The sequence below is a fragment of the Tachyglossus aculeatus genome, chromosome 10 (assembly GCF_015852505.1).
Source record: "Tachyglossus aculeatus isolate mTacAcu1 chromosome 10, mTacAcu1.pri, whole genome shotgun sequence".
Taxonomy (NCBI): domain Eukaryota; kingdom Metazoa; phylum Chordata; class Mammalia; order Monotremata; family Tachyglossidae; genus Tachyglossus; species Tachyglossus aculeatus.
Window position 1 is genome coordinate 30,249,873 of NC_052075.1, and position 27,596 is coordinate 30,277,468.

Below are 27,596 nucleotides of genomic sequence, written 5' to 3' on the forward strand. Positions count from 1 at the left end.
TGACAACTGGCCGAGTCGGGATTTGAACCCATGACCTCTGACTCCAAAACCTGTGCTGTTTCCACTGAGCCACGCTGTGAAAAACCTAATATTAGTGGGGATTGTCCCATATAGCCGGAGATGGTTTCTTAGAAGCCCTTAGACCACCCGCTCTACCACAGAGCCTGCCCTGGGAATTCTGGCACCTCATCTCCCTAATTGATTGACAGGCTTCATTTCTGACTCTTTGTCCCTCTCAACCTTCTTCCCTTACCCCAGGCTACCCTGGGCAATCCCATGTGTCAGGTGGTCTGTCAGGAAAAAAAGAGGGCAGAGACAAGGGATTTTTCCAACTGCCAGATTGGAAATTCATGTTGAGTTGCTGCTGAGGCTTTAGCTCTTTTGCCCACAGTGAAAAGCAGGATTACAGGCAACAGAAACATTCATTCATTCATTCATTCATTCATTCAATTATATTTAATAATAATGATAATAATGGTGGCATTTATTAAGCGCTTACTATGTGCAAAGCACCGTTCTAAGCACTGGGGAGGTTACAAGATGATAAGGTTGTCCCACGGGGGGCTCACAGTCTTAATCCCCATTTTACAGAGGAAAAATGCTTACTATGTGCAGAGCACTGTACTAAGCTCTTGGGAAAGTAAATGCAACAATAAAGAGTGACAATCCCTGCCCACAACAAGCTCACAGTCTAGAGGCGGGAGACAGACTTTAATACAAATGAACAGACATCAAAACAAATAAATAAAATTACAGATATATACACAAGTGCTGTGGGGCTGGGAGGGGGGATGAACAAAGGGAGCAAGTCAGAGTGACACAGAAGGAAGTGGGACATGAGGAAAAGTGGGGCTTAATCTGGGAAGGCCTCTTGAGGAGTAATTGGCAAATTCGAGGAGGGAGGGCATTGCAGGACATGGGCTAGGGGTTGATGGCAAGACAGGTGAGATCAAGACACAGTGAGGAGGTTAACACCAGAGGAGCCAAGTATGCAGGCTGGGTTGTAGAAGGAGAGAAAACCAGGTGAGGTAGGAGGGGGCAAGGTGATGGAGTGCTTTAAAGCTAATGATAAGGAGTTTTGGTTTGATATGGAGGTGGATAAGCAACCACTGGAGGTTTATGAGGAGGCGGGGTGACATGTCCTGAGCGTTTCTGTAGAAAGATGATCCAGGCAGCAGAGTGAAGTATGGACCGGAGTGGGGAGAGCCAGGAGGTTGGGAGGTCTGCAAGGAGGTTGATGCAGTAATCCATGCGGGATAGGATGAGTGATTGTACTAATGTAGTAACAGTTGGGATGGAGAGGAAAGGGTGTATTTTAGTGATGTTGCGAAGGTGGAACTGACGGGATTTGGTGACCGGTTGAAAGAGAGAGAGGAGTCAGGGTAACGACAAGGTTACGCTAAGAAACAGTTTTGGTTGGTCAAACATGGCTTCCCTGCCTTCAGGCCCCAATGGCTTCTCTTGTTCCTCCTGTAGGCTTTAATTTCTGTGGAGACGAGCAAGCTAAATGATCTAAATTGCAAATCTTTACAAATCTCCATCGATTATAACAAAAGAATCAGCACCACAGGCAGCAATTGCCAATCCCGCAAATTCCTGAGCAAAGCAAGGAACCCAAACGGGGTCACAATCTCACAGAAAGCAACCCTGATGTGTAACCCCAGCATAAAGCTTTACAGTCCTTCGGCACTGAGTACAGCAAAGGGTTTTAGCAGTGAACCAAATCCCCTTTTATTGAAAATGACAGGGCATTAAGAAGCATGTGGTTTTACTGGGGGGGTTCTGAACAGATTTCTTTTTTTCCTGAACAGATTCTGTCAAAGCCTCATGTAGCAAAGAAGGCCCTTTAAACTAAGGTTATGTTGCTAGTGTTCTGAACAGGTTCACCTTCAGGGTCACCTTCCAGGTCTGAGGAAGTCTTAGAGTGCTATAAAATGGCTTCATTTCTTCTGTAACATGGTGTTTCTTTACAATTTTGATCATTGCTCATATTTGTCTTGCATATGACTGTTATAACAATCCAGGCAATGTGTATATTACAAGACATTAAAAATCACAAACCAGGAAATCTTTTGCCCAAATCAGAAGTTTCATTATCCTTAATTCTCTGTTTACCTAGACAATTCTCCCCTGCCAACATTGCTTGTCTATATGGCTTTAAATATAAGTTATATTTGTATCTCCCAATTTTGTTCCTGTTTAATTACGCAACTGTTTGGGTACTTTGATCCCAGAGCCCAAACACCAACCACAATCCCATTTTAGCATCCCTTGGTTCCAGGGACCCTGACAGCATTTCAGAATGGCTCTAGAGTTCAAAAGCAACTGGTTGGAAGGGACGTAGTAATGAGGATGCTGATAATAACCACAATGAAAATAACAATGGAATTTGTTAAACACTCACTATGTGCCAACCACTGCACTAAGCACTGTGGTTTAACAAGATAATCAGGTTGGACACAGATTCCTATCCTACTTGGGGTTCATAGCCTAAGTAGGAGGGAGAACGGGTATTTCATCCCCACTTTACCAGTGAGAAAACTGAGGCAAAGAGAAGGGAAGTGACTTGCCAAGGTCAGGCAAGTGGGCGAGCCAGGAATAGAACCCAGGTCCTCTGATTCCCAGGTTTTTGCTTCTTTCATTAGGTCTTTTCGCACTGCTTCTGTGTTTCCAGTGTAGCCAGGCCAATAGGTCTATGACAGCTGAGAGCCCCTGTCTCTTTCCAAAATGGGCTTCCTTTTCTTTCTTCTCCGGATGACCCAGAGCACCAGGTCAAGGGGTGAACACAATCTAGTGTTAAATTTTAGAGATGCTGATGTTGGGGAAAGCAATCACTGGGCATCCAGAGGGGCCAGTTCTCTCATCACCTTCCACAGGGGTCCATCGTGTACAACAAGCCTGGTTCCCCTGAGCCCGCACTACTGGAAGGGAGGAATATGACCCCTTCGCCTCTGGGCAAGAAAGGCCATTTAGTTCACTAAAGCTAGCCAGAATAATAATAATAATTATGGAATTTGTTAAGCACTTACTATGTTTCAGGTACTGTACTAAGCGCTGGGGTGGATATAAGCAAATCAGGTTGGACACAGTCCCTGTCCCACGTGAGGCTTACAGCCTCAATCCTCATTTTAAAGGTGAGGTAACTGAGATAAAAAAAATTGAAGTGATTTGCCCAAGGTCACACAGCAGACAAGTGGCAGAGCTGGGATTAGAACCCATGACCTCCAGATTTCCAGGCCCGTGCTCTGTCCACTACACCATACTTTCTGCCTTGGCTGGGCAATACTTAAGCAGGGCAGGGAGGACTCAGGCCTTCCCCTTTCCCTTCCCCTTCCTCTCTGGACCCTCAGGGCCTAGCTGATACTGGAGGGGGATGAGGGGGCAGATTTGTGCTCATTTCCATTCATTGCCTGGGTTGGTTTCTTCCCCTCAGATGGGTTCTCCCATCCAAACCCAAGTCAACTTCCACTACTGCATTTACTTTTCCAAATGGCCACATTGTCCATTGAGGTGCAGGTATATGGGTGTGTGGGTGGGAGTAAGTATTTGGCACATGCAGTTGTGTCTGTGTGGGTGGACTTTGGCGTCATGTGGTAATTGGCTCACTATGTAGTTCCCATTTTCAACCCATTCCACAGCAAAAGAGAAGGGTGAGAAGAAGTTGTTTGGATTCTCCTTTGTGCCCCTGATGCAGGAAGATGGGCGGACCCTGCCTGATGGCACCCATGAGCTCATCGTACACAAGGTAATGGCAGTGCAGTTCCAGGGGTCGGTCCTGGCCCCCACACCTGTCATCTCCTGGTAGGAAGGGACAGAGAATGACCTGCCTTTTAAAGTTGTTCTGCAGGTCTCAAACGCGTGTTTACTTGGGGAAGAGATAATGTTGCAGAAAGCTCCTAGTGGAAAAAATGTTCTTAGGGATTTAGATTGTAAGCCCCATTAGTGTCAGCCCACATTTCACCTCCTCTTCCATTCCCACAACACTTTACAGGTCCATAAAAGAACTCATCTTCCCACCCAAACCCTGTCCTCCCCTGACCTTCCTGCCACTGTAGACAGCACCACCACCCTCCCCACAAGCCTGTAACCTTGGAGTTGTCCTCGACTCATCTCTTTCAACTCACATATTCATTCTGTCATCAAATTCTGTCAGTTTACCCTTCACAATATAAGTAAAGTCCACCCTTTCCTCTCCATCCAAACTGCTACTATGCTGATCCAAGCAATTATCATTTCCCACTTTGACTATTGTATCAGCCTCCTTGCTGACCTCCCTGCCTCTAGTCCACATTTCACTCTGCTGCTCTGATCGTTTTTCTAAAAAATATTCAGTCCGTATTTCCCCTCTTCTCAAGAACCTTCAGGGGTTGCCTGTCCACCTCTGCATCGAACAGAAACTCCATTCCATCGGTTTTAAAGCACTCATTCATCTTGTCCCCTCCTCACTGATTTCCCACTGCTGCACAGCATACTTATTTTTCTCCTCTAATTACCATCTACTTATTGTACCTTGATCTAGTCCATTTTACCTCTGAACCCTCACTCATTTCCTGCTTCTGGCCTGAAACCCCCTCTGCTTCATATCCATCCGACAATCACTTTACCCAACTTTAAAGCCTTAGTAAAATCACATCTTCTCCAAAGAGGCCTTCTCCAACTAAGCCCTCATTTTCCCTACTTCGTCTCCCTTCTGCATCCTCCCAGCACTTGAATTTGTACCCTTTATTAACTCCACCCTCATTTATGTACATATGTGTAATTTACTTTATTGTCTATTTTCCCCTCTAGACTGGAAGCTCCTTGTGGGAAGGGAGCATACCTACCAATTCTGTTATATTGTACTCTCCCGAGTGCTTAGTACGGTGCTGTGCATACTGTAAACCCTCAATAAATACGAGTGATTGATTAACTGAGATATGCTTATTACATTTTTCTCCCAGATACAATTATTACTTGCCCCCAGTGAATGGCTGAGATACTTTTTCCTTTGTTTAGGAAATCAGTAGGTTTCCTAAACCTACTGATAAAATCTTTGGATGTTCTTCAAACTCTAATAAGGAAAATCCCCTTTTGGGCCTTCAAATAAGTCCTCAGTCTAGAGACATTTTTGGAAAGCATTGCTCTGACTGCAGTCTGCTCCATTAAGGCTTTTTGAGGTTGTTTAAAATGCGGTTTAAATCTTAGTACAGATGTGCATGAGTTTAAGGATCTTTTAAGGACTAATCTGCTTCTGGCAAGCCTTCAAAATGCAATCACTCTTTTACCCTTGAGATCATTTAAGCTATGTGGCTACTAGCTGTTCAGAGACATTTAGGATGTTTTTGTCTTAAATGATATAATCATGGTGAAATGAATTCTATATCTGGCCCTTTCATACAGCCAGCCATGCCATTTACAGTACTTGTTTACATTTTGGATGTGGAACCCTGATTTAACTTGGGCAATTCATGTATTTCTACTTTTTCTTATTTGCTTTTCCCAGTGTGAAGAGAACACGAATCTCCAGGACTTTAGCCGCTACCTCAAACTCCCCTTTTCCAAGGGCGGCCTCCTCGGCAGCAACATCCTAGCAGGGAAAACCACTAAAGAATCGTTCTGGATAACATCTTTCCTCTGTTCCACAAAGCTCACCCAAAACGGTACAGTGGAGCATTGATTGCCAGTAAGGCAATGAGTGCTGTTGGATTTTGAGAGCTTTTTGTTGATTTATCCAAGCAGTCGATCAATCAATGATATTTATTGAGCCCTTACTGTGTGCAGAGCGCTATAATAAGTGCTTAGGAAAGTACAGTAGGGTTGCACGGTATTCCTAATAATAACAGTGAGCCCGTTGTTGGGTAGGGACTGTCTCTATATGTCACCAACTTGTACTTCCCAAGCACTTAGTACAGTGCTCTACACACAGTAAGTGCTCAATAAATACAATTGAATGAACGAATTAATAATAACTGTGGTATTTGTTAAGCTCTTACTATGCGCCAGGCACTGTACTAAGCCAACGGGGTAGTTACAAACTAGTAAGGTTAGACAAAGTTCCTTTCCCACAAGGGGCTCAGAGTCTTCATCCCCATTTTGCAAATGAGGTAACTGAGTCACAGAGGCAGTGAAGTGACTTGCCCTAGGTCACACAGCCGACAATTGGTGGAGCTGGGATTTGAACCCATGACCTCTGATTCCCATTCATTCATTCATTCAGTCGTATTTATTGAGAGCTTACTGTGGGCAGAACACTATACTAAGCGCTTGGGAAGTACAAGTTGGCAGCATATAGAGACGGTCCCTACCCAACAACGGGCTCACAGTCTAGAAGGGGGAGACAGACAATGAAACAGAACATGTGGACAGGTGTCAAGTCATCAAAATAAATAGACATAAAGCTAGGTGCACATCATTAACAAAATAAATAGAATAGTAAATATGTACAAGTAAAATAAATACAGTGATAAATCTGTACAAACATATATACTGGTGCTGTGGGGAGGGGACGGAAGTAGCGCAGGGGCGGTGGGGAGCTTTTTCTACTAGGCCATACACCTACCCTCAAAGAACTTACAATTTAGTCAGGGAGACAGACATTAAAATAAATTACAAGTAGGAGAAGCAACAGAGTATTAGGATATGTATATAAGTGATGTTGGGGTGAGGGTAGGTTGTGTTTCAGAGTGCTTGGGGGTATAGATCCAAGTGCTACACAGCACAGAAGGGAGGGAGAATCAGGAGGAGAGTTGATCGTTTGCTCAAGGAATGTTTCCAGGCAATGTGCTTTGATGGGGAGATGCAAGCAGTGGGGTCAATGGTGAAAGAGATGAGAGTGAGGCACAGTGAGTAGACTGGCATTAAAAGAGTGAAGCATGCAGGCTGGGTTGTGGTGGGAGAGGATCATGAACAGATAGTGGGGAGAGGGCTAGGAGAGAGAATTAAAACCAGTGATGAGTTTTTGCTTGTTGTGCAGATGGGTGGGCACCATTTGAGATACTTGGGGAATAGGGAGATGTGCCCAGGATAGTTTTTTTAGAAAAATAATCTGAGCAGCTAAGTGAATTATGGCCTGGAAAGTAGAGAGACTGGAGACAGGGAGAGCAATGAGGAGGTCGATGCAATAGTCGAGGAGCAAAATCATAGTCTTGGACCAGCGTGATAGCAGTTTGAATGGAAAGGTAAGGGCAGATTTTAGAGATGTAAAGATTGTACCAACAGGATTTGGTGACCAACTAAATTGAAGGCAATCAACCAATCATATTTATTGAGCATTTACTCTGTGCAGAGCACTGTACACACATGTTCTCATTCATTCAGTCAGTTTTATTTATTGAGCACTTACTGTGTGCAGAGCACTGTACTAAGCACTTGGGAAATACAGAGTATTGTTCTCAGGAAGGTACAATATGACAGAGTTGATAGACATTCATTCATTCATTCAATCGTATTTATTGAGTGCTTACTGTGTGCAGAGCACTGTACTAAGCGCTTGGGGAGTACAGAGTATTGTTCTCAGGAAAGTACGGTATGACAGAGCTGACAGACATTCATTCATTCATTCAATCATATTTATTGAGAGCTTACTGTTGTAGAGCACTGTACTAAGCGCTTGGGAAGTACAGAGTATTGTTCTCAGGAAGGTACAATATGACAGAGTTGATAGACATCTTCCCTGCCCGCAATTAGCTCACAGTCTGGAGAGGTAGACAGACATTAGTGTAAGTCAATAAATTATGGATATGTACCTAAGTACCATGGGGCTAAGAGAGGGTTGAATAGAGCGTGTAAATCCAAGGGCAAGGGAGATGCAGAAAGGAGTGAAGGAGAGGAAATGAGGGCTGAGTCAGGAAAAGCCTCATGAAGGAGATATGGCTTTGAAGGTGGGGAGAGTGATCATCAGATATGAAGAAGGAGGGCATTCTAAGCCAGAGGCGGGATGTGAGCTCGAGGTTGGCAGCAAGAGAGACGAGATCGAGTTACATTAGAGGAGTGAAGTGTGTGGGCTGGAATGTAGTAGGAGAGCAGCGAGGTAAGATAGGAGGGGGAAAGGTGATTCAGTGCTTTGAAACCGTTGGTAAGGAATTTCTGTTTGATGCAGAGGTGGACGGGCAACCACTGGAGGTGCTTGAGGAGGGGGAAAACATGGACTGGACAGTTTTGTAGAAAAATGATCGTGGCAGCAGAGGGAAGTATGGACTGGGGTGGGGAGAGACTAGAGGTAGAGGGGTCAGCAAAGAGGCTGATATAATAATCAAGGTGGGATATGGTAAGTGCCTGGATCAGTGAAGTGACAGCTTGGATGCAGAGGAAGGGGTGGATTTTAGCGATGTCATGAAGGTTGAGGTGACCAAATTTGGTGACAGATTGAATATGTGTGCTGAGTTAGAGAGAGATGAATCAAGAATGACTCAAGGATACTTGATACAAGTTTTCAAGGATAACTCCAAGGTTTGTGAAACAGGGAGGATGGTTTTATTTATTTTACTTGTACATATCTATTGTATTTATTTTATTTTGTTAGTATGTTTGGTTTTGTTCTCTGTCTCCCCCTTTTAGACTGTGAGCCCACTGTTGGGTAGGGACTGTCTCTATATGTTGCCAAAGTTGTACTTCCCAAGCGCTTAGTACAGTGCTCTGCACACAGTAAGTGCTCAATAAATACGATTGATTGATTGATTGGTGCTGTCTACAGTGACAGGAAGGTTGTGGGGGGATTAGGGTTTGGGTGAGAAGATAAGGAGCTCTGTTTTGGACATGTTAAGTTGGAGGTGTTGGGAAGACATTGAAGAAGAGATGTCTTGAAGGCAGGAGAAAATGTGAAACTGTAGAGAAAGAGAGAGTTCAGGGATGGAGAAGTAGTTTGGGGAATCATCTGAATAGAGATGGCAGTTGAAGCCATGGAAGGAATGAGTTTTTCAAGGGAGTAGTGGGTGTAGATGGAGAATAGAAGGGGACCCAGGACTGAACCTTGAAGAGCTCTCACAGTTAGGGGGTGGGAGGCATAGGAGGAGCCCCGAAAAGAGATTGAGAATGAGCAGCTGGAGAGATAGGAGGAGAACCAGAAGAGGACAGTGTCGATGAAGCCAAGATTGGATAATGTTCCCAGGAGAAGGGGGTGATCAACAGTGTCAAAGGCAGCTGAGAGGTCAAGGAGGATTAGGATGGACTAGAAACCATTGGATTTGGCAAGAATGAGATCATTTGCGATCTTTGAAAGGGTGGTTTCTGTGGAGTGAAGGGGGCAGATGCCAGATTGGAGAGGTCAAGGAAATAATTGGAGGAGAGGAACTGGAGACAGCAGGTGTAGACAACTTGCTCAAGGACTTTGGAGAAAAACGGTAGGAGGGAGATGGGGTGATAACTGGAGGAAGCCGTGGGGTGAAGGGTGGTTTTTAAAAAATAGAGGAGACATGATCGTGTTTGAAAACAGTGGGGAAAAGGCAACTGGAAAGTGACCAGTTAGAGATGCCGGTCATGGAGGGAGGGAGGGAGGGAGCAAGTGCTCTGATAAGGTGTGACGAGATGGGTTTGGATATGCAGGTGGAGGGGGTGGATTTTGAGAGGAGACAAGAGATCTCCTCTTGAGATACTGCTGGGAAAGATTATAGAGTTGAAGAAGGGGCGGGATGACGGAAGTATTGGAGAGGAGTAGGGGAGATCTTAGGGAGATGACACCTGATGGTTTCAATTTTCTCACTAAAGTATGTGGCCAGGTCATTATGGTCAAGAGATGGGAGAGGTTTGAGGAGGGAATTAAATTCCTGGAACAACTGGCAAAGACAGTGGCCATGCAAGTCAATAAGGATGGAGAAATAATTTTGCCAGGGAGAAGAGAAGGAAGAGTTAAGGTAAAGAGTTGAGTCAAGGAGATGCAACAGTTAGGGATTTATGAGAGAGGAAGGATTGTGGTATTTTCAGTAGTGATGGGAAAGTCAAGGGGAGGAGAAGTTTTGGGTGGAAAGATGAGGTGTTTCGTTTCCGACACTCTCACTGAGGTTTCAGTGAGACATCCAAGTTAGAGATGTCCGGAAGGCGGAAGGAAATGTGAGACTACAGAGGAGAGAGGTTAGTGCTGGAGAAGTAGATATTGGAGTTATCCACGTAGACGTGTTATCGGCCAGTTGCTCTTCTAAAGAAGTTGCTCTTCTTCTGCTTGTGCTCCAGTATTGCTTTCCATTGTATTCAAAATTTTTCAGTAAGTAAAGCAACCTCTTCCCAGGGATTGCTATAGAAATATTGTATGTAGTGGTGGAGGTTAATGGATTTTTGGAGCTTTTCTTGGGTACCACATAATGGTGGTGGTCGGCTTCCCGGTTCCATTGTGTTGAGGAAGCAGCTTTGTGCCTTCAAACACTTTCTCAAAAACTCTTCCTAAGTAGGACCACTCTTTGCTCCCTTTCCATTATCTTATTGTAGAAAACAATGACCTTACACTTCTATCCAGTTTTCATTATTAATCAGTTTCAGCATATGGGCAAACTGCCCAAACTCACCTGGGCTAAAGGTGCCAGTTCTGAATTAGTGCAAAGTCTGAATTGAAGGAACGTGTCTGAAATACACCTTGATTGCGGAAAGCACCTTTTTCATGATACCTAAGCTATAGACATAAAATTTATGGGGTGGTGGAACTGGAAAATTAATTAACAGAGAGCAGCCACTTCCCCTCCCTGAGAGGGCTTGCTCCAGGGCTCAGGCACTGAGCTGGAGTCTCTGCATTTCCCTTCCGAATCCCGTCTTCTATTCCTGGGCAAGTTTAATTCCAGTATTTCTGCAGGCTTCCTGCATCCACTTCCCGTCCTCCTTCTCCACAACTCTGAGCCACAGCTTGAAACCCAATGCCCCCACCTCACCACCCACCCTTCTTCCCAAAGCAGGAATGAGGTTTCAGCTAGAAACTGATTATGCAGGCTGTCTTACCCTAGTTGGGGTGCCAAAGCCCAAGACCCCATAGAGGCAGTCCAGAAAAACAGGAAATGGAGTGGCCCCTGTCTGGAATCTTAAGGAAATGGACTCTACAAAATGGAATGTTAGCTAATCATCCTCAAACCACCCTGTTGCCTCCTTAACCGGGAGTTGGAAAGTGGGTTCTCGAGGTCTGAAGCCCTTCAGTAAGGCAGGGGTTAAATTGGTGATTAGTTGTGGAAGGGGAGAGAATGATTCTTTGATTCTACTGCTCAGTCAGAAAAAGCAGAGAATGCATTCTCTAACTAGGCGGAAAAGCCTGCTCACTCTGGCCCAACTATCCATATTAGAAATAATTTGAGAAGCACCGCCATACTGTATCAGCCCTGTGGTCCATCCAGCTTGGGATTCAGTCTCCAACAGGGGAGCAGACATCCTTGGAGGAACTGTGTGAGGGTGGCCTCCCTGGACACCCATCCTCCAAAGCCAGCGCTGAGCCCATGATTGAGTAAAGTTAATAATAAAAATCATGCTTTTTGTTAAGCATTTACTGTTTGCCAACCATAGGGACAGATACAAGATAATCTGGTCAGACACACTCCCTGTCCCACCTGGGGCTCAAAATCTAATTAGGAGGGAGAACAGGTATTAAATCCCCATTTTAGAGAAGAGGAAATGGAGTCCCAGTGAAGTGACTTGCCCAAGGCCACCCAGCAGGTAAATGGCAGAGCTAGGATTAAAACCCAGGTCCTCTGACTCCCAGGCGTATGCTCTTTCTACTAGGCCTGCTGTTTCTAAAGTGTATTTTGGATTATTTTCCTAGAGGTTTATTACCTTGCCCTTGCTAACAACAAAACTCATTTCTTAGCCCACACACTCAGTTCTCTCAAATATCTCAGCAATTTATCTCCCTCTATCAGGCATTTTGCTATTTGGTAGTGCAGACCTGAAGGTTTCAATGTGCACTCCTTCTTCCAGGTCCCTGGGAGTTCCCACTGTTGACCCTTCAACTTCCTGAAGAGTGGGCTTTGGGCTAGAAAATGCGGGGAGACAGCTTCTATCCATGACCAAGCACCCCTCCGATCCCTGCAAATGCATCTCGTGTGAAACCATGTAACTGCGGTTCATGGAGAAATCAAACCCTGTGGTAGGGACAGAATGAAAGGAGTTTACTGCAGTCCAACGTCTCACAAGATCTTTCAAAGGAAAATATTCTTTCCATTTTGATCAATTCCTCTTCCCCAGTAGGAATCACTCCCACTGAGGAAAAACCTGAGAGTATAATTTACTTCCAGTAAGCCTGTGGACAGCTGGAAAATCATGATTATTACCAAGTTTTTCCCTAAAGCTAATCATTATTAGCAGTGCTCACTGCTACAGATTCACACCTGCCTTGTAAACAAGTACAACCATTTACCCAGTCCACATGTTTCAAAGCAGGCCACTATCCCAGGAGGCCAGGAGCTATCATCCACATTTTCTTTGAATTTCTACTGCCAGATGTCCCATAGGGGCCAGGGGCTTGGGTCTTTCACTGTTACAGAGATGGTTGAGATTCATTCCTTCATAGCAGCATTCCAACCGGGGAAGTTGGAATCACTGGACAGTCTGTGGAACTGCCATTTTGAGGTTTGCAGGGTTCAGGGATCTCCCTGTGGCCCCAAAGTCTATTTTTAAGTGATTAATTCATAAATAAAACCCCAAATAGATGGGAGGTCCAGAGTCTAACATATCCAGAAACGAGGTTCTGGATGGGAGGTTCATGGGCCTGAGGGTTCATTCTCTCCCTAGGGCTCTGCTGGCACATTTCTGTAGTCTAAGGAAAGGTCAGTGCAGGAAGATATTGTACCTAGCTAGCAATAAAGTATCCATCCAAAGACAACATCCAGTTGGAAACCAGGGAATGAAAACCTTCAGGCCCAAGGGGAACAGGAGGCTAAACTGGGATTGGGTCCGAATCCCAAACCCCATTTCCACTCCCTATTAATCCCCTGAGAAAGTATTAAAAATTGGTTTGATGCCAGCATTCAACAGCTCCTGCTTCACTGTTTCAGTGATGTCCGCATGTTACGCCCCGGCTGTGCTGTTCCCTACTTGGGCACTGAGAAGCGTCTCATTGGAATTCCAGCATCTCAGCCTGGGTGATGTAGCCCTCGTTTGCCACTGCAGGAGCCATCCAGATTCAGCAGGGGCTGGAAATCGACAGCCGAATCTTAGCTTCGTTTTCCTGTCCCTGGAGACCATCTATCGTGGCTCACCCTCCAGAACCATCTGCAAGAGGAAACAGCAGTAACTCAGGGCCTCCCTGCAGGCTTACTTTCCTCCTCTTCAGGGCCAAAATCAGTGAGGGCAGGGGTGGGTTCTAGGAGTGGTCCCATCAGGGTGGGCCAACAGGGGACAGGCGTCCAGGTCAGCAGCTGCTGGTAGATGAGCCCCCTGGCAGAAGCCAGTTGGCCTGCTCTCTGCCAGGGAGATGGAGCATGCAGTGGCAATAAGGCGGAGCCAACCCAGGGACTGGGAGCCCACAAATGCAGGTGAAGGGATCACAGCCAAGAGACGAGGTGCCCTAGGGAAGGAGACCAGACCTGACCTGGACCTCCCTAGCTGTTTTCCTCTCTTCCTGATCTCTCCTTTCCCCTCTGGAAGGGGTGGGAAATTCACAAACAGAGATTAGCTCTCTCAGGGTTCACCTAATAGCTCTTAGTGTGTGTCACAAATCTAGAATGTGGATTTTAAGGCATTTCAGGGTCCTGCTTGGGGGCACCCTTAGCCAGAGATGCTGGTCAGTCCCTGGGAGCCCCAAGGACAGAGCCAGGAGCCACAATGAGCTGCAGTACTGTTTAGCTTTAGGAGTGCTCAGTACCTTCTCTCTGAATCCAGGAGGTGAGGAAATGAGTGTGTTTTCCTTTCCTCTCTTGGATCCTCCTTTCCTTGCCTTGCTTCTCTCCCACCTCCTCGGGAATTCTTATCCCATTCATGCTGCTGTTGTGCCTGTCTTCTCCAAGCCCATACAGGTATGCAGGCTTCCATTCTTTTCAGAGCTTTCTCTTGGTGGGTAGGATATTGTCTCTCTGTCCTATTCCCTGGGAGGAGGCTGCTCTCTCCATTTCTGGGCCCCAGCCCCCGCCAACTGTTTGCTTCAGGTCGGTTGCTTCCGTCCGCTTTGTGGCTTTTTGTGGGTCCGCCCAGGCCACAATAGGGTTTCTCCTGAAATCAAAGCAGTACAGTGGATTTGTCACTGAGGGAGCTTGTTTTGTTGTTTTTCATCTTTGTGGGCAGGAAACGTGTCTAATAACTCTTTTGTGCTGTACTCTTCCAAGTGCTCTACACATAATAATCACCCAAAAAATACCATCGATTGAGTGATTGATTGACTGATCCCGACAAATCCCTCAAACACATGAGCCTGCTCCATCCACCCAGTTCCTCAATGGAGGCTGAGAAGAAATGTCCCTCCTGGGGCTCACAGTCTTAAACTCCATTTTACAGGTGAGGCAACTGAGGCACAAAGAAATGAAGTGACTTGCCCATGGTCACACAGCAGCAAGCGGTAGAGCCAGGATTAGGTCCCAGGCTCGTGCTTTATCCACTAGGTTTTGTCCTGCCCCCCCCCCCCCCCCCCCCATCCTTTCATGGTGAGGAGGGGGCTTTAAAGAAGAGGATTCAGGCCAGAGATCTTGGGCTGAGTCTTGGGGTCATCCCTGCTCACTTAACTTCGCTGTGCCTCAGTTACCTCATCTGTAAAGTGGGGATTAAGACTGTGAGCCCCACGTGGGACAACCAGATCTCCTTTTATCCCCCCAGTGCTCAGAACAGTGATTTGCACATAGTAAGTGCTTAACAAATGCCATCATCATCATTATCATCCAGCCTATACAGCCATCTGCACCTGCTGGGAAGGAGTGTATGAATCTCCTCCCTCGTCCCACCTGGCCCCCGTGCCCCTCACGTCACACTGGGAGCACCGTGGAAATGGAGGGATGAGCGGGGAGCCCGGGCTAGCCGGAAAAGCCCAAGTGGTGGGGGAAGAGTGTGGGTGTAGGCCTGGATGTGAAATGTTTCCACTGGACCAGGGGAAGGGTTGCCTCTGCCCCCTCACTGATCTGACCTTCCTCCCCACGCAGGGGATATGCTTGACCTCCTGAAGTGGCGAGCCCACCCAGACAAGATAACAGACTGCCTCTCCAAGCTGAAAGATATCGATGGGTCGGAGATAGTGAAGGTGGGCTACCCCGTGTCCTTCTCCCCCCGGGACTGACTGGACACAGGCTGCGTGTTACCCCGGGATGGGAAGGGACAGCCAAGGGCGAGGGGGAGGAGGGAGAGATGAAGACGCGAGGCATCATCTTCTGTTCTTCTTTCCATCCAGTTTCTCCAAGACACGTTGGATACTTTATTTGGAATTTTAGATGAAAATTCTCAAAAATATGGGTCAAAGGTATTTGATTCCTTGGTAAGTTTAGAATGTGTCAGTGAAATTGATTTCAGTTTAATGGACGGGAAAGAAATTGGAAGTGGGCAGGGAATGTCAAAGTAATAAAAGAACCTTGATTTGTAGCAGTTTAATGAAGCTTCATTTCCTTTAGGTCCATATAATCAATCTACTGCAAGACAGCAAATTCCATCATTTCAAGCCTGTAATGGACACCTACATTGAGAGCCACTTTGCTGGAGCACTCGCCTACAGGTAGAGTTCTAAGCATTGTCTTGGTTTGGAAAAAAACCTACATCGATTCCTTGCCCACGGTCAGTCAGGACAAGCATCTTAATTTCTCCCTCGTTGCTAATCTTGGGCCTGGCAGAGTCACTTAAACCCTTTCCTTTCATTCATTCATTCAATTGTATTTATTGAGCGCTTGCTGTGTGCAAAGCACTGTACTGAGCACTTGGGAAGTACAAGTTGGCAACATATAGAGACGGTCCTTACCCAACAGTGGGCTCACAGTCATACCTCATCTCCAAAAGCTTTGGTGACCTGTTTTGTCACTGTGGTGAGCTAAGATGAATTCATGCTAATAATAATGATGGCTAAGCATTGTGCTGAGGACTGGGGTAATAATCAATCAATCATATTTATTGAGTGCTTACTATGTGCAGAGCACTGTACTAAGCGCTTGGGAAGTACAAGTTGGCAACATATACAGTCCCTACCCAACAGTGGGCTCACAGTCTTGAAGAATATAATATAATAATAACGATGATGGTATTTGTTAAGCACTTACTATGTGCCAAGCACTGTTCTAAGCGCTGGAGGAGATACAAGGTAATCAGGTTGTCCCCCGTGGGGCTCACAGCCCTAATCCCCATTTTACAGATGAGGCACCTGAGGCACAGAGAAGTTAAGTGACTTGTCCGAAGCCGCACAGCTGCCAAGTGGCAGAGCCGGGATTAAAACCCACGACCTCTGACTCCCAAGCCCGGGCTCTTTCCCCTGAGCCACGCTACTTCTCGGGTAGATACAAAGTAATCAGATCAGACATAGCCTCTGTCCCACTCAGGGTTCACAGCCTAAAAGGGAAGGAGAACAAGTGTTTATCCCCACTTTGCAGTTGAAGAAACCAAGACACAGAGAAGGGAAGTGACTTACCCAAGGTCACAGAGTGGGCAGGTGGTGGAACTGGGACTAGAATGCAGATCTCCTGATTTCCAGTCCCTTGCTGTTTCCACTAGGTCAGGCTGCTTCCCCTAATTCATCAAATTCAAGAAAAAAATCTTTGATGAATTGTTTACTTTGACAAGGGACAGTATTTCCATTAGGCCATGCTGCTTCTGATTGTCTTTTTCCCCCCTCATCACTTGGCACAGTGCTTGGCACCTAGGAAATGCTTAATTATTGTCAACATTACTATTATTATTGTTATTATTGCCATTTTTAATGGTATTTGTTACGCACTGACTATATGTCAGGCACTGTACTAAACATTGGGGTATATACAAGATTCACAGGTTGGACACAGTCCATGTCCTTTGTGGGGCCCCCAGTCTTAATCCCCATTTTACAGATGAGGGAACTGTGGCACAGAGAAGTGACTTACTCTGCACATAGTAAGCACTCAATAAATAGCCTTGATGATCATGAAACACTGTGAATTATGATCTTGCCCAAGGTTACACAGTAGAAAAGCGGAGGAGCCGAGATTAGAACCCAGGTTCTCTGATTTCCAGTCCCATATTCTTTCCACTAGGCCGTGCTGCTTCTGTTGTCGTTATTATCCCACCTCAGCCACTTGTCAGCTGTGTGACCTTGGGCAAGCCACTTAACTTCTCTGTGCCTCAGTTACCTCATCTGTAAAATGGGGATGAAGACTGTGAGCCCCACGTGGGACAACCTGATCACCTTGTATCCCCCCCAGTGCTTAGAACAGTGCTTGGCACATAGTAAGCCCTTAACAAATGCCATCATTATTATTATTATTATTATTGTTATTATGAAGGGTGTGGTCCCGTTCCAGTTCCTCACAGGGGAACCCCTAGAGAAGCAGCATGGCTCAGTGGAAAGAGCCTGGGCTTTGGTGTCAGAAGCCATGAGTTCAATTACCAACTCCGCCAACTGTCAGCTGTGTGACTTTGGGCAAGTCACTTCACTTCTCTGTGCCTCAGTTCCTTTATCTGTAAAATGGGGATTAAGACTGTGAGCCCCACGTGAGATAACCTGATCACCTTGTATCCCCCCAGCACTTGAAACAGTGCTTTGCACATAGTAAGCACTTAACAAATGCTATTGTTGTTGTTGTTGCTCTTCTTCTTCTTCTTCTTCTTCTTCTTCTTCTTCTTCTTCTTATTATTATTATTATTATTATTATTATTATTCCTGGGAACCAAGTACCGTGCCAGCCCAAGAGGAGAGGGCTCCAGGACTGCAGTCTGAGAAAAACTCTTCTCCACTTACACTCACATGGCCACAAAATATTTTGCTTCTCTTTCCACTCCACCTTTGAGCTACAGACTTCCCACGGCGGGAGCAGGAAGGGCTATCTTCCCTACCTTTCCCGGTGTCCGACTTTAACAGATGGCAAGTGAGGCCTCCCCAGCCCCCTAAGTGGTTGAGGCTCTCATCCCCAATGTCAAGTTGGGTGTTGGGGGATTTGTGACTCTCTGTCATGCACTTAAGGAAGGGAGTTCTTGATTTTGTTTCTTGGTGCAGGGACCTTATCAAAGTGCTGAAGTGGTATGTGGATCGGATCACTGAAGCAGAGCGCCAGGAGCACATCCAGGAGGTGCTCAAGGTGAGAGATGGATTGTTCTCCACCAACCTGTTCAGCTTGTCAGGAGCCCAGACTCTAACCAGCTGGTCTTCTTTTTGGGAGAAGGGGCCAGGGAGCAGCTGGACTGGACCCACCCCCAGCGTCCCCCAATTCTCTAAGTAGCATTTTGGGAGGATCAACTCGGTTTTCCAAAATAAAAACCTGAAACCAGTGGGTGCCCTAGTAGCTTGCCACTGTGATTAAGCCTCCACAGGTGAGTTAAATGGATGAATGAGTCATTATCCAGGGAATTCAGGCCAAAGAGCCACTTTGGGAGGTGAGAGATCCCATATTCATGGAGTGCCCGGACTGGATCCTTCACCCATCCCGTGGTTCCTGGGGCTGGGCAGACTGGCCAAGTGGGGTATGCTGAGCACGGTCACAGAGAAGGATGTGCACCTCCAGATAATGTTTACAATCTGTAAATTCAGTTCTTGGGATGGACTAGAATGTTATTGTAAGAAGGCGTCCAAGTGGCAGCCAATCATGGAAAGAGGAAAACCCATTCTGAAAAGCAGCGTTCTCTCTATGGTATCTTTTCCAAAGTGATTACTGAGGGAGCTGATGCTTTTTGACTTTTGTAGTTGTAACTACATTTCAGTGCTAGGAGTTTGCTTCTCTGGGGTCTTAATCTGGCCTGGTCCTTAGAGAAATCTCCCTTAAAATGGCTCTGCCCCAGGTGACGATTGTTCAGTGTATGGGCACCCAAAGAGGGGCTTGAAGAATGAGCCTGCAGATGGGGGCTCAGGAGGGGCCCAGTTCAGAGAGTGAATGTGACCCTGCCAACCCCCTTGGAAAAGAACCAAGGAGAATAAGGCTGAGGATCCAGTTAAGGTGGTGTCACCCCCCTCACTTAGCTGGGCACCTGTGTGGGGAGATTCCATCAGGCCCCACCTGGCCAGTTTCATCCTCAACGTTAAGACTCGAAAAACAGCCCTCAGCCTGCCACAGAGAAGAAACCTTTAGAATGGCCCCCTCCCGGGCCAAAACTGTTGTTTTCTACCCCGAGTCTAACGGCAGCTGTATTTGAAATTTTCAGGCCCAAGAATACATTTTTAAGTACATAGTTCAGTCTCGGAGGCTGTTTTCCCTCGCCACCGGCGGCCAGAACGAAGAGGAATTCCGCTGCTGCATCCAAGAGCTCCTCATGTCAGTCCGATTCTTCCTCTCCCATGAAAGCAAAGGGTCAGGAGCCTTATCTCAGTCACAGGTAATGCTTTCCATTTCCACTGATTGGGGGAAAGTGCGTGTGATGCATGTAAGTGGAGGCGTGATGGGATGTCTTCTCTGTGAAAGCCCACCACTGCAGCTTCTATTCCCAGCTGGTGTGACTTAGAATAGGATTGTATTATTCCACCAGCTTCTGAATAGCAGAAGTAGGTTGCCTTGTCCCCAGTCTGTTCTCCCTCTGAATCGAGAGAGGCTGGGTTGCCTTAGCACTGTTCTCAGTTGCCAGAGTGAATATTTGTGATTGGGGAAGCAGTCCTTGCAGGAGCAGTTCGGGAGGCATATTGTTCCCTGAACCTGGATCTGCATTTGAACAGCTCAAAGCTCTGGTCTGTTCCTAGTCTGTTCAATTACTGGGAAATGGGCTTTATTCAAGTAACGCCCATCAGGCTGGAGCCAGTTCAGCAGTCTCTGGACGGACCATTGGTCAGACTCTTGGAATCAGGGTACCCCCAAAATACCAAAGGCAAAGAGCGTCCCATCGGCTTCCAGAGGAAAATTGGCTAGGACATTGCCCCGCTTCTCTGGCCCCTTCCCTCTGCTCCCACACTACTGAGTCTCAGAGCCCTGGCTGTTCCTCTCTCGGGCTGGATGGTGCCCAGGATGCTAAAATCCACCGCCAGGCTCCCGGGGATAATCACCGCCAATTGCCTTCTGAGAGACCGGGGGAGGAGTCTGTCCAGACGAGTCCCTATAGAGACACTAACTTGAATGGTTTGGAGATTCAGCAACCCAGAAAGCTGAAAACCAAGTTTTCTCATTTTCTTGTGGTTCCTTCACTTTTGGCCATTGCCTGACCACCTGGCCGCCTGGCCTTGTCCTCTTTCTGATTGAGGCAGAAGTTTTTACAGCACTAGGGGAGGTGGGGAGGTGAGGAAATAGGGCTGTTTTGGCCTACAGGTTCTCCCTGCCAACTCCCCAATTCTGCTGTCACTGCTGCCCATCACTTCTCTTTTGACATTCAGGAGGGCCAGATATGTTTGGGGCTTGGGCCCCCACATCCCATACTTAGTGGGGAGCTGAGGAAACCACTTGGGTGTTTGGTGAAGTGCTGCCATTCATTATCATCACTGTCACTTGCAATATTTATAGAGCACCTGTTTTGAAAGCAGAGCAATTGCATATCTTTATCTATATATATATATAATAATGATGGCATTTATTAAGCGCTTACTATGTGCGGAGCACTGTTCTAAGCCCTGGGGGGATACAAGGTGATCAAGTTGTCCCACGTGGGGCTCACAGCCTTAATCCCCATTTTACAGATGAGGTAACTGAGGTTCAGAGAAGTTAAGTGACTTTCCCAAGGTCACACAGCAGACATGTGGCAGAGCCGGGATTAGAACCCATGAACTCTGACTCCCAAGCTCTTTCCACTGAGCCACACGGCTTCTCCCTATATACACACACGCATATGTATAGCTAAAGATATATATATTAAGAGAAGGAGAGGATGGGGGAGAAGAGAGGCAGAAGAGGGACAGAGAGCAGAGAGCCTGTGAGCTTTGACTTTAGAAAATAGCGCTACTAGGTGGGTGATCCTCTAGATTTTTAGGAAAGAAAATGGTGAACATGGCTCCATTCATTCATTCATTCAATCGTATTTATTGAGCGCTTACTGTGTGCAGAGCACTGTACTAAGCGCTTGGGAAGTACAAGTTGGCAACATATGGAGATGGTCCCTACCCAACAGTGGGCTCACAGTCTAGAAGACTCCAATCAATCAATCAATCAATCATATTTATTGAGCGCTTACTGTGTGCAGAGCACTGTACTAAGCGCTTGGGAAGTACAAGTTGGCAACATATAGAGACAGTCCCTACCCAACAGTGGGCTCACAGTCTAAAAGGGGGAGACAGAGAACAAAACCAAACATACTAACAAAATAAAATAAATAGATATGTACGAGTAAAATAAATAAATAAATAAACAGAGTAATAAATATGTACAAACATATATACATATATACAGGAACTCCAGTTCCCCATCACCCAGAACTGTGGGCATTGACTGTCACATTTGGGTTTAGCCCTGAAGCCGAGGTATGTCCCAGGAATGCCATCCACTGGGATGGCGGCAGGGAGCTCACCCACCTATTATACCCTTCCTTCCCCTCCATTTTCCCTTTATTCACCTTGTCCCCCCAGTTACCAGGAAAATTCAATCTCACTGCAGTGGGTGGGGATGACTGATTTTATTTGATGTCTTCCCTTCTCCAGGCCGTTTTCCTGAGTTCCTTCCCAGCAGTGTACTCGGAGCTGTTGAAGCTCTTTGATGTGCGCGAGGTAGCGAATCTGGTGCATGACACGCTGGGCAGCCTGCCAACCATCATGCATGTTGATGATTCTCTCCAGGCAGTGAAGCTTCAGTGCATTGGGAAAACAGTGGAAAGCCAGCTTTACACTAACCCAGGTATGGCGGAGACTCTCACTGGAGTGTAATGCGACTGAGGTTGGTGGGTAGGAGGGGTGGTCTTTGTCTAGGAGAACTAGAATCTACCTTTCCCAAGTCATCAGGTTCCCGAAAGGCACATTTTATTTGTTATTCAGTGTGGCTTATCTGGGCAGGTGGATAGGGAATTTTGCTGCTTCTGTTGTATGTACTCTCCCAACAACTTAGTACACAGCTCTGCCCTCTGTAGGGGCTCAATACATGCCTTGAATTTATAAGTGTTCCAAAACACTTTTATGCTGCCCCAATTTTTGTCCTCACAAAATCCCCGGACAGCAGAGGAAAGCAGGTATTATTATCCCGATTTTAGAGTTGTGGAAACAAGCATAGGCAGCTGAAGTGACCCACATGAGATCGCATAGGTAGCCAGTGACAGAAACAGGACTAGAACCCGAGTCTACTGACTCCTGATCCCTGATCTATAAAATAAGGATAATGAAAGGCGAAAAGGCAGGAATGGGGGGATTAAATATGGAGAGATAAAAGTGAAATTCAAATAAGATATCCTTACTGGGGGAGGGGGGGACGTAACCCCAAGCCAGTTTTTCTGGGTAAGTAACCGAGCCAGGTTCCAGGAAAGCAAGAGGGAGGTAGGGAGGGATAGAAATTGGAATTTCATTCATTCATTCGTTCATTCATTCAGTCGTCTTTATTGAGCACTTACTGTGTGCAGAGCACTGTACTAAGCGCTTGGGAAGTACAAGATGGCAACATATAGAGATGGTCCCCACCCAACAATGGCCTCACAGTCTAGAAACAAAATTCATCTGAAATATGACTGGTGGGGGGGCTCGTGCAGAACATTGAACTAAGCACTTGGACCAGTACAATACAACAGAGTTGGTTGACACATTCCCTGCCCACAAGGACCTTACAGTCTATAGGAGGAGAAGTAAGTGAACTGGACTTTCATTCATTCATTCATTGGTATTTATTGAGCACTTACTGTGTGCAGAGCACTGTACTAAGCGCTTGGAAAGTACAATTCAGCAGTAAAGAGACAATCCCTGCCCACAAGGGGCTTACGTCTAGAAGAGGGGAGACAGACATCAAAACAAGTAAACAGGCATCAACAGCATCAGTAGAAATAGAATTATAGGTATATGCACATCAAAACAAGTAAACAGGCATTAATATAAATAAATAGCATCATAGATGTGTACATATATACACAAGTGCTGTTGGGCAGGGGGCGGAAAGAGCAAAGGGAGTGAGTTGGGGTTTGGGGAGGGGAGGGGCAGCCTCACAGCACTTATGCATATATAGGGACCGTCTCTATATGTTGCCTACTTGTACTTCCCAAGCGCTTAGTACAGTGCTCTGCACACAGTAAGCAGTCAATAAATGTGATTGAATTGAATGAATGAATGAATCTTTAAATTATATATTATAAATTATTTATTCATATTATATTATAAAGTACTTTATTTCTGGCTGGCTATTAATGTGTCTGAATGTTTCTGCAAATTCTGTTGTATTGTAATCTCCCAAGCACTTAGTACAGTGATCTGCCCATAGTAAGCAGTGTAGCCTTGTGGGAAGAGCACAGGCCTGAGAATCAGAGGACTTGGGTTCTAATCCTGTCTCTACCACTTGTCTGCTGTGTGACCTTGGGCAAGTCACATAACTTTCCTGTGCCTCAGTTACCTCATCTCTAAAATGGGGATTAAGACTGTGAGCCCTTTGTGGCACAGGGACTGTGTCCAACCTGATTATCTTGTATTTGCCCCCGTGCTTAGTGGCACATAGTGAGGATTTAACAAGTACCATTATTATTATTATTTTCATTATTATAAGCACTCAGTAAATATAGTTTATTAATTGAGTGATTGGATGCCATCCTGACCATGACCAAGCCTTCTCTGAAGGAAGAGCCTCTCTAAAGTTCCTCTTTCCAAAGGCACCATTCCAACTGTATAGATGTCCAGTTCCCTGGACATGGTGTTGAATTTACACTGTGCTTGGGGAGACAGCAGACTTGGCCATTAAGAGGCTTAGTGGGATAACTAGCCACTGCTAGCAAATGGACCCATTATATGGCTCCACTCTTCCACCTCTATAGAATTAAAACTGTAAAATCTGGAAAGTCTGAGGCCAAAGATGAAAATTATTTTGAAGCTGCCAGAATAATAATGATAGCATTTGTATGAAGCACTGTTCTAAGCGCTGTGGTGGAGACAAGGTGATCAGGTTGTCCCATGTGGGGCTCAAAGTCTTAATCCCCATTTTACAGATGAGGTAACTGAGGCTCAGTGTGTTAGGGTTAAACCAAGTGGGTTATGTGGTGGTGGGATCAAGGGGCTGACTGGTGGAATAGGCCACAGCTCCCATTCTTGCTCCATTCTGGAGCTGTAACTTGGCCTTCCTGTCCAGTTTTTGACACAACACACTCTTTTCACGCTTGGATGAAAAACAGATGGGTCTATCCCACTTCAGGGGGGATTCAGATGATTACTCAGCAGAAACTCCTTACACCCTTAGGGACCCAGTGCCACTGGGGAACAGCCAGCAGGTGTTTGTCCTCGTGCCGATGAACTGGGTGGTTAGTTTTCCGAGGCTGACACTGGATTGCTCCAGGTGTCCATTCCCCAAGACCCCCTGCAAGTTGAGGCTTTTGTCTCTTGTTGCCAACGTAGTTATTGTCCAGCTCAGTCTGCCAAGCAACACAGCTGCAGAAGACTGGTTTCTAAGTGTCCCTGCTTAATTGTTCCAGTGCTCCAGCCCTGCTTGCCCTGGAAGTCCCTCCTGAAAAGAGGATTAGACTGGGAGAAACAACAGGGATAAGGCTGATTCCTGTGGGTCTGCACAGACCCTGAGGGCCAGGGCATAGCTCTGGGGAGACCCAAACCCACCCTGCCCTGCCCTTGCCACTCTCCCAGCCCAAGGGTGAAGACAAGCTGTTTCTAATGGAGAGAACTTTAGGAAGACTAACGGCATCTACTTGGCTCCCTCACCCCTTTCCTTCACAGGTGTCCATTTCCAAAGCAGATGAGTCATGCAGCCAGACAGTCATACTTACTGATGCATACTGTGTAGAGAGCACAATACTAAACACTTGGAAGAGTGCAATATAACAATAAACAGACACATTCCCTACCCATGGTGATCTTACAGTCTAGAGTGGGAGACAGGCACTAATGTAAATAAATTACAGATATGTGTATAAATGTTGTGGGGCTGGGGGAGAGGATTAATAAAGGGAGCAAGTTGGGGAGAGGTGGAAGCAAGTGGGAGAAGAGGAAAGGAGGAAACCCGCCTTTTGAGGAAGGCCTCTTGGAGGAGTTATACTTTCAATAAAGCTTTGAAGGGGAGGAGAGTAATTGTCTGTCAGAGATGATGAGGGAGGGCATTCCAGACCAGAGGCAGGATGTGGGCAAGAGGTTGGCGGTGAGATAGAAGATATTAGAGGAGTGGAGTGCACAGGCTGGGTTAAAGTGGGAGAGGAGAGTAGTGAGGTGAAGTAATAATAATAATAATAGCATTTATTAAGCACTTACTACATGCAAAGCACTGTTCTAAGCGCTGGGGAGGTTACAAGGTGATCAGGTTGTCCCACGGGGGGGCTCACAGTTTTAATCCCCATTTTCCAGATGAGGTAACTGAGGCCCAGAGAAGTTAACTGACTTGCCCAAAGTCACACAGCTGACAGTTGGCGGAGCCGGGATTTGAACCCATGACCTCTGACTCCAAAGCCCGTGATTTTTCCACTGAGCCACGCTGCTTCTCCAATGATGATAACTGTGGTAATAATGATAGCTGTGCTATTAGTTAAGCACTCACTGTGTGCCAAGCACTGTACTAAGTGCTGGGATAGATAATCAGGACCCACATGAGGCTCAAAGCCTATGCAGAAGGGAGAACAGACATTGACTCCCCATTTTGCAGAAGAAGGAACTGTGGCACAGAAAAGTTGTGATGGCATTTATTAAGCACTTACGATGTGCAAAGCCCTGTTCTAAGTGCTGGGGAGGTTACCAGGTGTTCAGGTAGTCCCACAGGGGGCTCACAGTCTTAATCCCCATTTTACAAATGAGGTACTGAGGCCCAGAGAAGTGAAGTGACTTGCCCAAAGTCACACAGCTGACAATTGGCCGAGCCGGGATTTGAACCCATGACCTCTGACTCCAAAGCCCGGGCTCTTTCCACTGAGCCATGCTGCTTCTCAAGTAGGAAGGAGCAAGTTGATTGAGTGCTTTAAAGCCAATGGTGAGGATTTTCTGTTTGATGCGGAGGTGGATGGGCAACCACTGGAGGTTCTTGAGGAGTGCGGACACATGACATGAACATTTTTGTAGAAAAATGATCCGGGCAGCAGAGTGAAATATGGCTTTGAGTGACAAGAGACATGAGGCATGAAGGTCAGAAAGGAGACTGATATAGTAATCAAGGCAGGATAGGTTACATGATTGGACTAACGTGGTAGCAGTTTGGATGGAGAGGAAAGGGCGGATTTTAGCAATGATGTGAAGGTTGAATTGACAAGATTTAGGGATGGATTGAATGGTGAAGCAGCATGGCGTAATGGTTAGAGCACATGCTTGGGAGTCAGAAGGTAGTGGGTTGTAATCCTGGTTCCTCCATTTGTCTACTGTGTGACCTTGGGTAAGTCACTTCACTGTGGCTAAATTTCCTCATCTGTAAAATGGAGATTGAGACTATGAACCCCACGTGGGACAGGGACTGCATCCAACACAAGTTGCTTGTATTCACCCCGTGCAGTATGCATACAGTAAGCACTTAACAAATACAATAATAATAACTATTATTATTATTATTAGTGGGTTGAATGAGAGAGAGGAGTCAGGGATAATGCCAAGGTTATGGGCTTGTAAGACAGGAAGGATGGTACTTCTACAGTGATGGGGAAATGAAGGGTAGAACTGAATTTTGGTGGAAAGGTAAAAATTTCTGTTTTAGATATGTTAGGTTTGAGGTGACAGGAGGACATCCAAATAGAGATGTCTTGAAGGTGGGAGGAAATGCGGGAAAAAAGGGAGAAAGATCAGGACTAGAGGTGGAGATTTGGGTATCACCCGCATAGAGGTGGTAGTTAAAGCCATGGGAGTGAATGAGTTCTCAAAGGGAGGGGGTGTAGATGGAGAATACAAGGGGAACCAGAAATGAATCTTGAGGGACACCCTCTGTTAGGGGATGGGAGGCAGAGGAGGAGCCTGCAGAGTAGACTGAAAATGAATGGCCAGAGAGCTGGGAGGAGAATCAGGATAGGACACTGTCAGTGAAGCAGAGGTTGGGTAATGCTTTTAGAAGGAGGTGGTTGACAGTGTCAAAGGAAGATGACAGATTGAGGAGGATTAGAATGGAGTTTAAACCATTGGATTTGGCAGTATGAGCCTTTTTAGCCAGCCGGGTAATCTCGCTTCCTTGACATTGCCTGGGGAACAGGCAGTATGTTAATCAATCAGTTAAACAATCATATTTATTGAGATCTTACTGTGTGCCTGTATTAAGCACTTGGAAGAGTACAGCATAACAGAATTGGTAGGTATGTTTCATGCCCACAAGGCATTTATAGTCTAGAAGGGGTGACAGGCAGTAATATAAATAATAATAATAATGGTATTTGTTAAGCACTTACTATGTGCAAAGCACTATTCTAAGTGCTGGGGGATACAAGGTGATGAGATTGTCCCAAGTGGGGCTCACAGTTTTAATCCCCATTTTACAGATGAGGTAACTGAGGCACAGAGAAGTTAAGTGGCTTGCCCACGGTCACACAGCTGACAAGTGGCAGAGCCGGGATTCGAACCCATAATAATAACAATGGCATTTGTT

At 46.1% G+C, this 27,596-nt stretch overlaps 1 protein-coding gene across 1 annotated transcript in view; it reads left to right on the plus strand.

Moving 5' to 3' along the window:
• The window catches only part of DOCK4 (dedicator of cytokinesis 4), a 356,538-nt gene that overhangs the window by 226,822 nt on the left and 102,120 nt on the right, over nucleotides 1-27,596 (plus strand). Inside the window, exons 18-25 of the mRNA XM_038751970.1 lie at nucleotides 3,639-3,745; nucleotides 5,483-5,639; nucleotides 15,006-15,103; nucleotides 15,251-15,334; nucleotides 15,468-15,568; nucleotides 18,026-18,107; nucleotides 19,165-19,335; nucleotides 21,572-21,764. Coding sequence (XP_038607898.1) covers nucleotides 3,639-3,745; nucleotides 5,483-5,639; nucleotides 15,006-15,103; nucleotides 15,251-15,334; nucleotides 15,468-15,568; nucleotides 18,026-18,107; nucleotides 19,165-19,335; nucleotides 21,572-21,764 — 993 coding nt within the window. The remainder of the gene's footprint in view (nucleotides 1-3,638; nucleotides 3,746-5,482; nucleotides 5,640-15,005; nucleotides 15,104-15,250; nucleotides 15,335-15,467; nucleotides 15,569-18,025; nucleotides 18,108-19,164; nucleotides 19,336-21,571; nucleotides 21,765-27,596) is intronic.